Here is an 18343-nt window from a genome sequence, read left to right on the forward strand (position 1 = left end):
TCCTGGCACAGATCTGGGGAAGGCTAGAAAGCATTCTGCTGCATTGAAGGTTCCCAAGAGCACAGTGTCCTCCATAATTCTTACATGGAAGAAGTTTGAAACAACCAGGACTCTTCCTAGAACTGGTTGCATGGCCAAACTAAGCAATCGGGGGAGATGGCCTTGGTAACAGAGGTGACCAGGGTCACTCTGGCTGAGCACCAAAGAGTGTGCGGAAATGGGAGACCTTTCCACAGGAGCAACCAATTCTAAGCATCATGTCAAGTTTCCTCCAGACACTGAGGGTGTGGCAGTCACTTACTGGCAGTGGCACAAATACAGTACGATACTAACAGTGGCATGCTTGAATAAGGGTAGTTTTCCAGCATTTGAAGGGGGAAGTTGGTATTTGTAGGGCAGACATTTTACTACACTTTAGAGATATTCATGAGAAATTATTTGTAAACGGAGCCTCCTTACATTGCAGGGCTGTTTTAGTTGCTTCTTGTGTCATAGTGTGACCAAACATCAGACTTTTGACAAATACCATTATTGTTCAACCCACTAACCAATCACTGGAACTATGTGGTATCTATGTGGTTTATAAAGCTGCCAACACTGGAGGAAGTAGTTTTAATATTGTGTCAGTGAGGACCATAGAAACCACAATATGACACTGGAGGCTTGTTCCTGAGTAACATAAGTTATTTGTCACCCAGACTTATTATTCAGAGGTTTAGTCACTAATTTGCTCATTAAGTCACTGAGTCACTTGTCTGTTTTAAATATCTGATAGCTGCAGACCATCTGTTCCTGCATAGAGATTAGAATACAGTAGGTGCACTGGTCAACTAGGGACCAGGCCCACTTGAAAGCACTGTGTGGGTAAAAGGAGTAAAGTTTTGTGTTTGACTTTGCTAAGATTCCTAAATTGTTTGTGGTTTACACAGTAATTTCATCAGTAAAATAATTTTAAAAAGAGTGTGCAGTACAATCTGGGTCATGCATTATCCACCTTCTTTAGGGTGTTTTTCAGTGTACTGTAAGAAGAGCAAGTTTTGACAAAGAATAATTACAACATCCATGGGCCACAGCACATTCCTGGGCATCATACATAAACACTGTTATGTAAAGACAGTTGTTGCTGAATGTTCCATAGGTGCTGTTAGCTTCTGGCCAGTTAAGAACACAAACACATCCTTTCACTGTCAAGTCATTTTCAACAGGATTTGGGTATTCAGAATGCTTTAAAAACAGAACTGTCATTGACTGATCCAGATAATGTCATTTTACAGTACACACATCAGTCAGGCTTTGCAAGCATAGCATGATGCACACACACGATAGACTGCTGATCAGTGTGCGTAGAGGAAGGTATCCTGGGCACACAGAGCTCTGAATTAAATCCTGTCAAAGTATTTGCAGAATAAACAAACAAACAAAGCACATGCATTCAATCCCTGGCACTGTATTATGGATGTATTTGACACAACTTCCTCAGTGTATTGAGAAAAGGAGGAAAACACCACTGAAATGCAGTGACCAATCTGGAAAATTCCCCTTACTTCCATAGTTGGCTGGCACGTAAATGTCTATTTTTCTTTCCAATTTAAAAGTCATTTTGATATTTGGTAGCATAAACCTGTTCAGTCAATGTAAACCTTATTATTAATACAAGTTACACATTTAAATCTATTTATTAGGATTTTTATTTGAAGATCAGTTAGAGCAGTATGCAATGTAATGTGAACCACTGTGTATGCATGCTAAGAAACATTACTACAACTGGAGGTTTAAGTCATCACCTGGGTATTGCAAAACAGCAGCACTTCATTCAAGGAATATTACAGGTTTTAATGGAAACATCCTGTCCAGATTTAGCCTTCAGGGACAGCAAGATGATTGTGAGTCAGCGTCAAGATGTGTGTAACAGAGTCTTAGTGAGTGTCAATAGCAGGTTTTTCCCAGTGTTCCCGTTTCCTTTGACTCAGGATTAGTTGTATCTTTTGAAAACTGGGGCTGTGGTTCTGGTTCAGGTGTGTGTCCCAGCTGAGAAATAAACTTAATCTGGGTGATGCCTTGTCAATGCTGAGATGACTCATGCTGGGAATGCCCAAGTTGCTGAAGAGGGTGATTAGTTACTGTAAGGCTTAGTCTAGTTCTAGATGGTCTTTTACTAATGCAGATTTTTAAAAGAGTTGGGATTTTGTTATAACACCCTGTAGTGATGATAGTCAACTTAAATGGTGGATTTCTGTCTATCAATAGATTATTACAGAATTGCACCAGACTTTTAGCATGGTTAACAATACTACATCTGCAGTCATCTGCTTTGAGCTAAATGCTGACATCAAAATGCTAACATGGTGATATTTAGCAGGTTTAATGTTTATCATTGTCACTATCTTAGTTTATTTTGTTAATATGCTAACATTTGCTAAATAGCACTGACAGTAAGGCTGAGGCTGTGGGCAATGTCATTAGTTTTGCAGATATTTTGATAAACTAAAGTATTGGACAAATTCTTTTTTTTTTTTTTTTGGTTGTAATGATAGCATTAGATTAATTCAAGGGGAGTTGAAAAATTGTGAAAAAATTAAGTATTAAGTCTGCTGTGATTAGGAGCTGCACAAAATGAACAGGACAAACAATGGACATTAATGTCTAAAACAATTAAGTCAACAGGTAAGGGATCACCATTAGGTGATACACTTCATGAACATTTTGTGTCAGTCCCAGTTGATAATGAGATATCTCACAGAATAAATGAAAAATATGACCTGCTGGTGGTGATAAGAGTAAAAGTCAGAGGATCACCCAAGTGGTGTTAGAATTCATCAGCTGGGGACCATGAATGTCTCTACAAAATTTAATGAAGATCCATCCAGTAGTTGTGGACTCATTTCAGTCTGAACCAAAATGGTGAAACAACTGACTGTGTGAAATTATCTACCATGGGCACAAAATAGACTTATAAACTGAACTTAATTGGAGTGGCAATCACAAATGTATGCCTTCATAGGTTACCTGTTTTGTGCCATAGACAGTACTACTGTCTGTAAAGCTTGATATTAATGCATGTGTATCAGTGGGCAATGATGCGACAAAGATAGGTTCCACTTTTAAAGTCTGTACTTGAAAAATTGTGGTGAAGACAAATAGAATGTCATCATGTTTTGGTGCCCTTCTGCCAACATTTTTAACATATTTTTGTAGTTATGAGCTTCACGCACAATCTTTTTTAACACTTTGTGCTTCCCCTCAAATCTCATTGTCCAGAGATGCACCAAAGGACTAAAGCACTTTATGAGATGAGGATAATGCTCAATGTAGTTCTGCTCTGGTTGTAACCGGAAGTTAGGGAAAACTTCCTGAAGCAACTGCCTGTGATCAGAAATCTTACAGGCCATGTACTGAATGACGTCATCTGTGAAAGAATGAGACAAAGCCAGCTAAACTATGTCTTTCAAGTCCATTAGCACCTCCCAAAAATTGTCCCCCTCTGCAGAGGCGGTCCTGGCTAGATTTGTGCCCCGGGCGAACCATCCCTTGCCTGCCCCCTGCAGTCGCAAGTTGATCCCCCGCCCCCTTCCCCCTTGCCTCACACACAACCTGTATGACTCTCAGCAGCAAGTTGACGTGCCCCAGCGCCCACTCCACTAACTTGACATGGAAATGAGCGGTAGTCTAGAAAACTGGCGAGTTTTGTTTTGAGTTTAGTTTTTTTTTTTTGTTTGTTTTTTTGAGGGCGCCCTCACATAGATTGCGCCCTGGGCGGTCACCCATTGCCCATAGCAAAAACCAGCCCTGCCCCTCTGGGACTCTGGAGCCTATGAGAGCAGGCAACAGTCTAATTAGTGTGTGGTTCTCGTGTCCATTCCCACCAATTGTGCCTTGAATGGCAAGATTTTGAGGAACCAGGTGGGGATGGTCAAAAGTCGGAAGGGAAAAGTCGGTATTGCACCAGTGACGTGCGGTGAGGTTTGTGGCTGGTGAGGCACTGACTCTTTCAGAGTCAGATTTACAAATATATGCACCCAATATATTTGCCAACTGCCGATTGTGTTTCATATCTCATATCAGCATACTGTCCATACACATAGCAGGTACATATTGGGCAAAGGAAGAATGTAAAATGTATAGCGGTTCAGTATGCCTCCCAAAAAACACCAAGGTGGATGCTACAGACAGCCTATAACAAGCGACAGGGATTGCGCAATCTAACGTGAGGCACAGCTCGGTGCTGCCTCAATTCGCTGCCTACGCTGTAATTGAACAGGAAATATGCAAAATACAGCGATTTTGATTATAAAAATTATTGAAATTATTTGAATCATACAGAAATTGCATTTATAGCACAGATCAGTGGACAAATATTTATTTTATCATTAGCATACATCTCATGATGACAGGTGAGGCACTGCCACCATTCCTGTATTTTACACCATAATTCACTTCACTGCTACTTTGCTGTGTTTCTTGAACAAGGTTATCGTGCAGATCTTTGGTTCACATCTCAAAAATTACCAGTGACTGCATCTGATGTTTGCATCTCTGTCTGGGTGGCAAGACAAAACCTGTAGAAATATGTAGATCTGAAACCAACTAGCCCATGGGCAGCAAGGTTATCAACCACAACAGAGTAGACTGTGTCTTTGTACCTGCAGAGATGTCAGAATAGGCACATACATAAAGGTATGTTGTGACGACTCAATCAGGTACTCATAATATGATTTTCTCCTTTTAGCTGTTGACAATGGTCCTTCAGAAAAAAACAGATTTTAGCAAAACATTACTCTTTATATTATATTATATATTTATAATTATATTTTTTCAGTACCTTGATTACAGATTCTGTGACAACAGGTTCTGATAGAGAAAACAACTGTTCAATTTCCTGTGTTGCTCTCTGTGATGCATGAAGAATCATTTGCATTTTCAAGAATAAGGCAGCCATATTATACTGTAACTGCTCAGTTATTCCATCAGACCTACAGCCGGCTACTGAGGCTGTTTCAGTTTCATCAGAAACCTCTGCTGGATCATGTTCAGTGTCACTATCCTTGGAAACATTCAGTAGATCTTGCACTACTTCAGATCTTGATTAGATCTTGCACTACAACTGCTACATCATAGTCGGATGCATTTTTATGTTTCCTGCAATTGTGTGCATTATGCGTGGATGCATGTGGAGTAAACATTTGTTTTAAAATTGCAAAATGGTTACTTGAAAGCACACAGTGGGCAATAAAACACCTGATTAATTAAACGTGCTAAATGTACACATGCAGTTTTTAAACAGGCAAGGTAAAGGTGAAACTGTGGAATACTGGCCGTGGTGGAGTCTGTAATGTCTCAATAACTACTTTTAACCTTCTGGTGCATAGCAGTCACTACAGTGGACAGCTACTAAAAAGTAACTTTCTCTTTAATGCATAGGTTTCTATGGTGGAACTGCATATCAGCCCAGTTCATTTTTACAGTAAGTTCACAATGTTTTATGTTGAGTGCTCAGGCGCATGTAGTCCACTGGATTGGACATGTCTGTAACTTTATGAAAAAAATCATATTTTTGGAAAAAAAAGTTGAACAGTTTTTTCATGTCCTGAGAAGAATAAAAACACTTCAGAAAAAAATCTTGACCAAGGCTTTCATAATTCATGCATCAGAGGGTTAAGGCACTAGAAGCGCCACACAACTTCCACTTCCACATTTTTCCTCTCTCTAAACAACTGACAATTAATACAGTAACACAACTAGCAAAAATAGTTAGTATCTTTCTAATTCTAAAGTTTGTGAGGCTTGATTAAATAATAGACTAAAAACAATGTGTGTAAATGTGTGTGTGTATCTGCATATATATTACAACAGTCATTTTAGTGGTATTGAAGTTGAGGTCAACTCAAAAGAAAAAAAAAAATCATTTAGAGTACAGTCAATTTATTTATTTTTTTTGAGGATTAAGTTATATTATCATACTTCTTTTATTAAGATGTGCTGTTAGGTTTTACAGTGTGATTAAGGATGTACAGCCTTAATCAGTATGTGAAGTAGACAGCTCTGTTTAAGCTTGCAACATTCTAGACTTGTGGGAAACAATGTTTTGCTTCTATCTAACTTGTCTTTCATCATGATGGACACCTCTATTAGTATCACAATAACTGGCCTTTACTATACCTTCCCCTTAAAGCAACAAATTGCTGCAATATATAACCTCTCTTTGAAACCAAGTCTTTAATCACACTTAAAATGCTTCAACAGTTCAAACCACATCAGTCCTCTAGTTGATTTATCATTTTTATCCTCAGTACCATTTTTATTATATTTGATAATTTCCTCATTTGGCAGGATCATTATCTGCAAAAGAAAGAAAGGATGCAACACAATAAATCAGCATTTTTTCACCTTGCAGACAGTTCAGAAGCAAACACTGTAATTACTTTATGTCTGTAGGCCATGACCACAGTGTCTATCTTGGTTTTTCACCCCTCAATTATGTGCGGGCATAAAATAAAATTGTAATGTTCCACAACACTTCAAATATGCAAATCTTCTGTCATGGATCCAATTGTACCAACAGGTTACTATATATATACACATACACATACACATAATCAACAGAGTTTGGACATTTTTTTGCATTACCTTTTATGACTTCATTTACTTACATTGCTGCAGAAAAGCCTTTATAGAAGAACAAGACAACAAGATTACCCCTGACCGAATCATTCCAAAGAGTTCTAAATTGAATCTTTGTAGCACCCTTCTTGTTGTTGTTTTAGGGCATCTTTACAGGTCCAAGGAACCCTGGAGGACACGGGGACAGATATCACTGAATCTGATAGTAGAACCAAAGATATTGTATTACTGAGAATTCTGGGCCAGTTAGGACAGATTTCCTACTCTGAGATGGTTTATAAATAAGGGTCTGATGTTTTTTTGAAGAGACATTAAAGAAGACCCTGCTGTGCACAGAGCCACCTTGCTGTTCTTGTTGGGACAGGAGCAGTCACACATAATTACCAGGTGGTCCTCACTGTAGCTCTGTGTATCAGCAGCTGCACATCTCAAAGAGGCACTGACTTGCTGGTACTCTTGCCTGACAAACGTGAAGATGCTGTGGCTGAGTCTTCTGATTATCCTTCTGGCTGGCCACACTCCTGTGATGGGCTTACCTCTCCGAACCTCAGACCTGCCTACACAGCCTCATGCTGGACCATCTGGAGCTGACCGGGAGTTTGCAGAGGTATTTGTCACTTTACACATGGAATAGTATGAAAGACAGCATGCTGGATTTACAGGTCTCTTAGCTGGGCTAGTGTTATTTTATTTCTGGAATGTTCACTCTGGACAGCTTTACAGCCCCTTTACCTTGGTCTGAGTGGAGCTCTGCTCAGGTATAGTAGTGATTTGTTAGTTTTAGGTTTCCCTAAAAGCTCCTTTAATCATCTTATTGTTGACCCACAGGATCTAAGTTTCCACTTCCAGAAAAATATTGTATATGGCTCCAGAAAGTCATAGTATTCCTATTATTCTTTCTAGCACTACATTATGAAAGCTTATATTGAAGTTAAGTAACATGGATTTGTATCCACAGTGTTTCGTGAGAGCTGGTTACTCTGTAAGCACACTGTGTTTTTCAGTGTCAGCTGTTGGACATTTCTACCCCCATGAAACATCACCTGAAGTGAAATGAGATACGCTGATAATATTTCTGACTAGACTCACTTCTCAAGAAGACAGTGACAAAGGGGGGTGTGCTTTCTACAAAACCAGTGTTATCTTTTGATAACAGATAACAACAGACTGAATATATGAGCAACCACAACCTCACAGCTAATTGCAACATTTGCCAAATAAAATATACTGTATTACATGCCTGCCAATCCTGTGGTTAATTACCACTATCACTTTTTCATGTATTATTAGATCAAATAACTCCATATTTAAAGAGAAAATATTTATTATGGTAAAGTTTTTTTTAAAATCTAATATTAATTCTATATTTTGTTAAATGAAAATCATGTTTATATTTCTCAGATATATCAAGTCAGTCAAGTCCTGTGCTAGTTCTTTAATAATTAATTATTTGTTGGCCAGAGTAGTCAGATTACATTTAATATATTTTGTATATGCATACAAGAACCATTCTTAAACTGAAGGATTTATCAGTATGCGGACAGCTACTGGCATCCTTCGATGGGCCAGAAAATATAATCATTAAATCTTGTTTGCTCCCTATTTGCTGTGCTCTGTTCTTTTACTGTGTTGCATATTCAAACAGTTATCACTCACATTACAGAGGTGTTAGAGTAATGAAAGTTAAGAACATGTGGCCTTGAAGATTAGTGCACCAATGTTTACAGAGCTGTCAGAGAAGTCAGTGGCGACAAAATCTTTAGGCGCTGTGTGGCTGCTCAACACCTGCAATTACATGAGTACCATACTGTTTCTGCAGCATACTGTTATTAAAGGTTTGAGGAAATGTTTGGAATGTTTACTGTAAAGTCTGTAGTCATTTCATGAACAGTGTTACTACTCAACTAGCATGACTTTGTGAGGAAAAAGGGGCTTACCTTCTACAAATTGTTTTCAAGCTACTCAGATTGTCAAATCTCAGCATATTTGTTACTTTAGTAGACTGTAGTAATCATCACTTATTATCATCTTCAGGAATATCTATGGCGATTCTATGGCTACCAGCCCAAGTTAGCAAGACAGAAGAGGACTACAGACAAAGATGAAGATGCTGATTGGAAGACTGGACTGTGTGATAAGCTTCAGAGCATGCAGCGATTCTTTGGTTTACATCCAAGTGGAGAGCTGGACAAAGAGACCCTGGCAGTTATGAAGAGGCCGCGCTGTGGTCTGTCAGATGTGGAACAATTTGGAGGCACAATTCGCTGGAAGAAGAGAACCCTCAGCTATAGGTCAGCAATGATCAGAATCTGCATGGCAATCTCTTATATTATTGTTAACACATTTCACTCAAAATCATTAATGTCAACCTCATGATGGTGCTGAAGGAAAAGTCACCAAGAGCACCAAAGAAAATCACCAAAATCATTAGAATTCAATGTTCCAGTCTATCCAGTAGCTGTTAAGATATTTCTCAGGATAGCATGAGTGAAACCTTTAACCTTCTGGTGGCACAAAATGAAAAGTCAACAGATCATCATAGTCATTGGTACCAGGAATCTTTATACCAAATTTCATAGAAATCTGTTCAATAACTGTCAAAATATTTTAGTTTAAATGAAAGTGTCAGATGAACTGACTGACAGACTGCCACTCCCATTTATAGAGCAATACCACTGTCCAGACTTGTGTCATGCCACAGAGGTTATTCCTCTTTTCTCAAAAGTGAAAGACAAAAAGCATTAAATGTGTCAGATTAGTAAGGATGAATTGAATATTAAAATGCAATTTTACAGTATGTTTGTTCTTCAGGATCACTGGTTCCAACCTCCCCAGTTCAGCCTCAAAGATTCACAAAGTCTTCAGGGAGGCATGGAAACTCTGGTCCAGTGTCGTACCGATGAAATTTCGCAAGCGGAGCAGGAAAGAGGCTGACATCGTCATCTGCTTCCACAAAGGAGGTAAGCTCTAAAGAGATCTCCTCAAATAGCACTGCACAGCAACCCTGACACTGACACGTGGCATAAAGGATGCACTGCATATAACAGTTAACTGCATCGTTTGTTGCAGACCATGAGGACGGCACACCTTTTGATGGCAAAGGAGGAATCCTGGCTCATGCCTTTCTGCCTGGGTCTGGTATTGGTGGAGACGTACACTTTGATGCTGATGAGGACTGGAGCTTTAATTCTACTGGTACTGGAGTTCAAAATCTCACACACACAAAGAATAAATCTCTAACACTTAAAGAAGGATTTTGTTTACTTATAGGAATAATTCAACATTTTGAGGGATACCACTTCAATCACTCTAATCATTGAGCTCCTTCTTCCTCTTGGGGTAGTGGTAGTGGTTTGAAGGTTGCAAATCAGTTCAAACCCACATTCAGCAAATGACTACACAGAGACCAATGTTGCAATTTTCGATTACCTGAAACCGAAATAACACAAAAGTTATTCACTTCAAACTTTGTGTATAATCACCCAAACACTTGAACTGCATATGCATGTAACAAGAGTTGTTTAACTTATCTCCTTTTACTTTAGGCCATGACCTTATCAATTGTCCATCGTATGTCAGCTGCTTTGTACAGACTAACAAGCTTTCTATACCATGAAACCCTCACATGGCTTGTATCCCTGCTCAAGGTTTCAACCTGTTTGCTGTAGCAGCCCATGAATTTGGCCATGCACTCGGCCTGCCCCACTCATCTGATCCTGGAGCCATCATGTACCCATCATACAACTTTGCTCCCAATTATGAGCTGCAGCTCTCCTTCCGTGATGTCAAAGACGTCCAAAACCTGTATGGTGAGTTTAGCTCGATTCAAAAGATGAAGCATTATTTCACTGATTGGACTCAAAAAGGTTCTTTCCCAAAGCAGACAAACAGAGAATGAAAAACAGACCATGCGCTGTGACTGTGAGATAGACTGTATACGCTGCTTGCTTAAAAAAAAAAAAAAAAAAAAAAAAAAAAAAAAAACCTTAAAAAAAGTTAAAACAGCTTTTTAAACTGAATGAACACAAGTACACTGGAGCGTTTTTGCATGTAAAATACTGACACATCAGTTTAGTTACAGGACACTTTAGTAATCACACAGATAAAAAAAAAAAGTGTTTATGCTGTAGTGTGGGAAACCAGGCCAACACAACATCTTTTTCATCATCACGTTTCATCATTATACTGCTGAAATTTCATCAGTGACAGTGGAAATGAAATTTATTTAGAAATGTCACAGTTTTAGATTTCAGTAGATGCATGGTTGAATTAATTGTTATTAGTATTTCTTTTTAGTCCTTTTAGCTACAACTATTCATTCATTATCTGTACCTCTTATCCATTAAGGGTCACGGGGGCTGCCAGTCCATAGCTACAACTAGCTTTTGTATCTTATATACTGTAGATACATGCATGAGAGAATCAACTGTATTATAAAATAAATGTGTATTGGTTAAATCATATCAGTAAACTGCATGTTTATTACAGACATTCATTTCTGAATGTGCAATTACACAGAGGCTGACAAAACAGCTCATTAGGAAGAATGAAATCTGGCAGCAGAAAGCATCAAATTGAAGGAGTGTCAATGGCTTCTGTCAAAGTTTGTCTCATGTTTTGCAGACATCTGCGAGTTTGGCTTGAAGGCAATGAGAATATTTGCAGATTATATATTTTATTTGCATACACTCAAAGGGCAGGATCACCTTTCCTTCTTGACTTGTCTGCAGGTATCAGTGCCAATTTTGCGTCACTATTCTCAAAAAAGCCTCCTCCAAGAACACCTGACAAATGTGATCCAGATTTGTCCTTTGATGCTGTAACAGAATTACAACAGGAGGTCCTGTTTTTTAAAGACAGGTATGTAAACTGTCCCAGTGTGCCTCCATAAGGAAGGCTTACAGACAGAGTTGATCCTCACCTGGTATCTCCTTGGTCTAATGATAATGAAATAAACAATAAGTGAAACATAGTTTGAGATAACTCTCTGACTTTTCAGATTTATGTGGCGCAAACATCCTCAGTTTGATGAAACAGCAATCACTCTGATCAGCAGTCTGTGGCCAGACATCATCCCTCCCTTCTTGGATGCTGTCTATGAGAACGTGGATGGGAATGTAATTGTATTTTTCAAAGGTAAAATGAAGTAAAATCCCAAAAAGAGGATCATGAGTTTTGTGGTGTTTGTGCTTTAATTGACTTTTCCAATGAAAAAGCTGATATACCTGAATGGGTGGTGGATTGGAAATATATAAATGTGTGACAGTAGAGTTTTTGTTTCAGGTCATCAGTACTGGACGCTGAGGCAACTAAAACTCCAGGAAGATTCTCCTAGAAACATCTCACACTTGGGCTTCCCCTCCAGAATAAAATCTATAGATGCTGCTCTTCATTTCAGAATTGAGCGCTCCACTGTGTTCTTCACTGGCCATGAGTGTTGGAGGTATGTAAGACCTCCTGCTGACTGTAGCCTTATACTGAATGGATATACATTTTAAATGGAATTGTACCTCATTACATTTATATGGAACAAAGTATTTTCCCAGTTCAGTATATGTATGTAATGACCATTGAGTAAAACAGAATTGCTTGCTGTGTCTGACTTGGCTATTTCTTACACAATGTGGTTTTAAAGTTGTTTAACCATCATGTCTGATGTCATAAGACACAGCAGTGTTCACTGTCTTTTACCATGCTTCCCAAAAAGATGGGAAACAGTGTTACCTCTACACAGGAAAACATATAGTTCTACCCTGTTTTCTTTGTGTACTGTGTCTAGGTACAATGAGAAGCAGAGGATGATGGAGGGATCACCGGTGCTCATAGAGCAGATGTGGCCAGGGATTCCAACTCCCATAGATGCAGCCGTCTTCTATGAGGGTAGTTACATCACCTTGCTTTTCTGGTGTCAGTAAATTAAATGTTTACAGTGCATTTCTCTCAGACAATGGGTGGTTTTCTGTTACATTGCTTTGTGGCACAAAAAAATATTGAGACCGAATATGGTGAGTTTCAATGACCTGATGTTTTAGTACTGGACACAACATTATACATGTGATGCATTTTATATATTACAATAATGAATCTTGATTCCCCACAGGATTTGTGCACTTCTTCAAAGGAAATATCCACTACAAATATGATTCCAACTCCAAACGTGTCGTCTCCACCAGCCCTGTTAATGACCTGCTGGAGTGTGAGAAGCACAACAACGAAATACTGACAGAAAGGAGATAACTGAAGGGAAACACTCTATGCTGCTTGATGATAATAATGCTGCTGTGTATCTGCTGTGTGTACACAGTGCTTAAAGTGTTACAAAACTGTATACCCTGTAATAACCACAATATACCTAATACCAAATTGGGAAATGATGAGTTACATAGGGGAAGTGACTGAAAGTGCGTTATACAATGTTGTAATGATGTTATTTGTACCTTGTATCAAAGTACAGCTTTTTGTGTTCTGATTTTAAGTTGATGTGATAAATGTGTTTCATATGTGTTCAACTCAAATATTGCTGAGAAACACTTCTTCTGAAGATACTCGTCAAAATGCAAAAATGTATTTCATGCTTCATCTTTGCATGTCTGTGATTAACACATTCATTCTGACTGTGTGTCTGCATTTATGGATGTTGCCGTAATTAACATGAGACAATACGTTGCACAAGAAAATCATTATTGTTCCTCTCAGTGTCCAGTGTTAGGTAACACTAACCAAAATGTAGCTTCCCACTAACATGAAGTGGTTATTAATTATTACAGGCATATCTGGATGGAATATAAAAGCCAAATACATTTTCTATGCAGTACAATACTCATGAATATGTGATGGAACTGACTGTTTTTAAGTTTGTTTTTAAGTTCAGATCAGTGGAGATTACAGTAGAAAAGATGACAAAACCAAAATTATTAAGGTTTGTGCATATTCTCAGTCATCCAGGTCATGATTATCCAAGAATTGTTTAATCAAAGGCAACTGGACTTGGTTGTAAGTATGTTTTCAAATATCTACAACCAAGTCCAGTTGTCCTTGATTCAACCCGTCTTGGAAAACCTTATTAATATTTTCCTGTAAGTGACTCACATTAATATGTGTAATTGTTTTGTCTGCTTGACTTTTGTTATGTGCTCTCTTAATACATGTGTGCAATCTGATGACTGATCATCAGCAAGTACTCCCTCACCTGTCAGAATTTTTAATCTGAAATGTAATGTAACAGGGCTTTAATTCGTGATGACGGGACACATCATGTCTGTGCTTGTTTGGAAGCACACTGTCTTAGCAGGGGCAACAATAGCAAGAGGGCTGGAGAAAAGAGTTTGTTAGTCAGAGGCCAGACTATTCGGGACAGACTGGCTTGGAAAAATGAGAGTGGACTAGGGAATATCACTCATAACAACTAAACACTAAAACAATTTATTGTCAAATACATGCACAAGGACAAGTACTGCGGTCAAAAAGATAATAAGAAAAAAAATGGTTGAAAGGCTCAGAATGCACGCATGTATGAGAATGAGAGAATACAAAAACAGATGAAAAGAGAAAAGGTTGTTGGAACTATCATCACTCATTGTGATCATATCAGTGTATAGGTGCCTAACATTTAATGCAGTAAACAACATGCGCTCTTTCAGCTGTTACCTCTTTAAGCTATAACATAAGAAACAATGTAGAGAGTATTTCTTTTATTGCAGATCTGAATTCAGTTGTAGATCCAGGCCTTTTTTAAAGGTTAGCAAAAAACAGGACCACTATGAGATCCATTTGGTAGTGGTTCTAGAGCTTTTCATCATATAATATGATGTCTCTCAACAGATTTAATGTAGTTCTTTACATTGCAAGGCAGGACATATGTCTGACATAATTTAACATGAACAGCTGCAGTTTCTAGAATCAAAACATCCACAACATCTTTCCTGTGTATGTTTGTCATTGTTTTAATGCACATCTAGATGAAGATACACATTTTAAAATTCAAAATGCTTATTTATAATTTGCTTAAATATGGTTTTGACTTGCTTTCACAACAAGTGGCAGTAGAGCCATTTCTTCCCACCATTCAAAATAACAGACAATCCTGAGCATAGTCTGTTTGACGTAGCAAACAGGTGTCATGTCATCATAATTACAGCGTCTGTTTGGGAAACTTTTTTGGTGGATGAGCAATCAAAGCCTTACTTCCTCTATTATCCATATAAGGAATATTTCAAGAGTAAATGACTCAAGACGCTTGCTCAACACGGCCATTCCCCAGCCCATATAACACCTGCCTCCAGTGCAGACTCTCAAGTTGCATCCAAAGAGGAAACATGAATACTTTCAACCTGAGCATTCTACTAAGCCTGGCAGTTGCAGTTTACTGTGTGCCATTACCACAGCTTACGGAGCAAGATGAGAATTTTGCAGAGGTATGTACGCTTGCTCTCCTTTTTTATGGATGTGTTCTGCCTTTGAGCTGTGCATTTGGAAAACTGCAGTACAACTGAATTTCAGTATCTAACCCTTGTTTTCTCTTGTAGGGCTACCTGAAGAAATTCTTCAACCTCACAGATGAGACCGGTCCAACTGTCAGAAGGGGGATCAGCCCAGTGAGCAGGAAGCTGGCTGAGATGCAGAGATTCTTTGGCCTCAAGATCACTGGGGCACTGGATGCTGAAACCATGGCCATGATGAAGAAACCCCGCTGTGGCGTTCCAGACACCAAGATTGCCGATTTCTCCACATTTGGAAACAACCTCAAGTGGAAGAAAAACAGCCTTACCTACAGGTGAATGAACTGAAGAGAAAATGTGTGAACACGAGTAACTGTGGTTAGTTTTTCTCATAGTATTGCTGACTATTTTTCTGTCCCGCAGGATTGAGAACTACACACCTGACATGTCTGAGTCAGAGGTGGACGACTCCATTGAGAAAGCGCTGCAGGTTTGGGCCAAAGTCACTCCTCTGAGGTTCACAAGACTCTTCAGTGGCACCGCTGACATCATGATCTCCTTTAGCCGTGGATGTGAGTACAAAAGTAACAGAACTGTTCCCCAGTTGCATACTCTCTCTCAGTTTATTGATTGTTATCCCATAAAACAGCTATTGGACAGCTGATCAATCATAGCTGTAGGATGTAGGTTCTTATTTTCCGTTTTTTACATAATTTCTGCTAATGTTTTGCATCTCTATTTGATTTAGAACATTTGACATGACTATGCTTTTACTCAACAGCACATGGAGATTATTACCCCTTCGATGGTCCTGATGGCACTCTTGCTCATGCCTTTGCTCCATCTCCTGGTATTGGAGGAGACGCTCATTTTGATGAAGATGAGAACTTCACTTACCGCTCCAACAGAGGTTAGTTTGTTATTTGTGATCCACATTCTGAGATATTACATGTATTTTGACACAACATGCTATAACTCACTTGTAAATCTGTCATTTTTGCTATAGGCTACGTCCTCTTCATGGTAGCTGCCCATGAGTTTGGCCACTCTCTGGGCTTGTCTCACTCTGAAGATCCTGGTGCTCTCATGTACCCCGTGTACACCTACAGGGACCCTGACACCTTCATTCTGCCTCGGGATGATGTCAAAGGCATCCAGTCTCTCTATGGTTAGTACTGACTGGCTGGATCACCACAGCCTGTTTGCAGAAATAGCCCTGTAACAAAATCTCTGATGCAGAACTTCTTCACAACCTTCAGTGACTTCAATGAAATATGACACTGATTTAATTTTACCTACAGGTCCAAACCCTGACACTGTGGGTCCTGAACCCACAGCCCCCCCCACCCCTGATGCCTGTGATTCAAACCTGGTCCTGGATGCCGTCGCCACCCTCAGAGGGGAGATGCTCTTCTTCAAGGACAGGTATTGCAGTCAATGAATGCTCAAATATATGAGTCTATTAAGAGTGTTTTCTTCACCTAAGAGCTGGCCTCTGAACCAATCTATGTTCTTTTGTGTGCCCTCTCAGCTTCTTCTGGCGTAACCACCTTCAGAGCAATACACTTCAGCACAGTTTCATCACAAACTTCTGGCCCAATGCCCCAGTCAATATCGACGCTGCTTATGAAAGCCGAGAACTAGACAGTGTCTTGCTGTTTAAAGGTATGTGTTCTCCACATATGTTTGTCCACCTACAGTTCCTAATGTCACACTGTTTTCAAGTCTTGTTTAGTTATGTTTACATATATTCACTAAAACGTATTTATAAAATTAATTTCTTATTTTTTGCAGGTCGCAAAGTGTGGGCTCTCAGTGGCTATGACCTCGTACCTGGCTATCCTAAGTCAATTTCCAGTTTTGGTCTGCCTGAAACTGTGAAGAAAGTTGATGCTGCTCTCTACAACGAAGACACTGGCAAGACTTTGTTCTTCGTAGGCAGCAATTACTACAGGTACATTCAAATCACATAACCTGCATTAATTCAGGATGACAAGGATTTTTAAATGGTGAATGATTCTAATTACTGTCTGTGTTTCTTCAGTTATGATGAGTCCAGCAAGACTATGGACCGGGGATTCCCCAAACGGGCGGATGAGACCTTCCTTGGACTGTCCACCAGGGTGACAGCAGCTTTCCAGTACAGAGGTGAGTGGCAGTCAAGTTTTTTCATAGTTTTCTAAGTCAAGACTAAGTGAGAGAATGTTAACATTTCTTCCAACTTCCTCCAGCCTTTACCTAACAGAGGAACTAACATCCAACATCTGTGTCTCGCAGGTTTTGCTTACCTCTACAGTGGATCCAAAATGTATGAGTACAGCCTGGGGAGTGGGAGGATGCTTCGTTTGTTGGACAACAACTACTTCTTACCCTGCAACAAATTCTAAACCGGTTTACTACCCAGACGCTTTATGCAGCTCTTTTTAATCACAGTGAAGACACCAAAGTTCAAAAGTGACCATAATAAGTAATTATCTATTTAATATGTAATTATATATTTTATTTGCTACACAGTTTTGGTACATACTTATGGGTATATACTGAATTGATGTCTTTCCTGAGAACTTAGACTTTAAAGCTTTTTTAGACTAGAATTTTGTGATGCAAGCCATCACTTTTTCTTTTTTTTTTTGATTTCCTGTATTGCTGTTGCTGTTGCTATTGCATTGCCTTTGTATTTAATGAAGTTTAACTGTGGCGCTCTGGAAAGTGTTACATTACTTAATTTTGACATATGAATGTAATTTATTGAAAAATGTGACAAAATGTAAATTTCTTACAAAAAGTTTAAAAGAAAAATTGGTACATGAATCAACAAATAAAGCTGTTTAAGTTAAATTATGTATATGTTGTTATTTTGTATAAGTACCCTGGATCAAAAGACAATTTTCTCTTTGTTGCAATATTGCTTTATTTTTTAACATTTCATTAACGTTAATAACCTTTCTCAAAGTTACAACTGGATGGTCAAATATTTTGCCTGTGAAAAACTGAATATACTCATTTTTCATCAATAGAAATCTGAACCTATACGGTAATATATAACATTTGTTATGTATAATGAAAACAATTAGAACACTTTGAAAGAAGGACAATAAGGAAAACCAATAAAGACCATATAACACAATATATAAACATAAACTGGAAAAACTGTACAGACACTTCATCTAAATACGTAATTGCATGACTTAAGCAGGTACATCATGTTCACCATCTTAGTTTAGCATGTTAGCATCCTAACATTCATTCATTCATTCATTCATTCAATTTCTGTACTGCATATCCAT

The 18343-nt window shown here is 38.7% G+C and overlaps 2 protein-coding genes across 2 annotated transcripts; both read left to right on the forward strand.

Moving 5' to 3' along the window:
- The first annotated feature begins 6901 nt into the window (after nt 1–6901).
- On the forward strand, nt 6902–13350 carry LOC108893262 (matrix metalloproteinase-18). The gene is made up of 10 exons (XM_018691142.2): nt 6902–7225; nt 8653–8909; nt 9430–9578; nt 9688–9813; nt 10266–10427; nt 11349–11478; nt 11618–11754; nt 11902–12061; nt 12398–12498; nt 12719–13350. The coding sequence occupies exons 1-10, from the start codon at nt 7094–7096 to the stop codon at nt 12853–12855; spliced, it is 1491 nt and encodes a 496-aa protein (XP_018546658.2). The 5' UTR covers nt 6902–7093; the 3' UTR covers nt 12856–13350.
- A 1520-nt stretch (nt 13351–14870) lies between these two features.
- Nucleotides 14871–17894, forward strand: mmp13a (matrix metallopeptidase 13a). The gene is made up of 10 exons (XM_018692630.2): nt 14871–15032; nt 15144–15391; nt 15480–15628; nt 15838–15966; nt 16063–16224; nt 16358–16481; nt 16588–16721; nt 16851–17010; nt 17101–17204; nt 17334–17894. The coding sequence occupies exons 1-10, from the start codon at nt 14934–14936 to the stop codon at nt 17441–17443; spliced, it is 1419 nt and encodes a 472-aa protein (XP_018548146.1). The 5' UTR covers nt 14871–14933; the 3' UTR covers nt 17444–17894.
- The last annotated feature ends 449 nt before the right edge of the window (nt 17895–18343 follow it).

This window comes from Lates calcarifer, linkage group LG20 (genome assembly GCF_001640805.2).
Source record: "Lates calcarifer isolate ASB-BC8 linkage group LG20, TLL_Latcal_v3, whole genome shotgun sequence".
NCBI lineage: Eukaryota > Metazoa > Chordata > Actinopteri > Centropomidae > Lates > Lates calcarifer.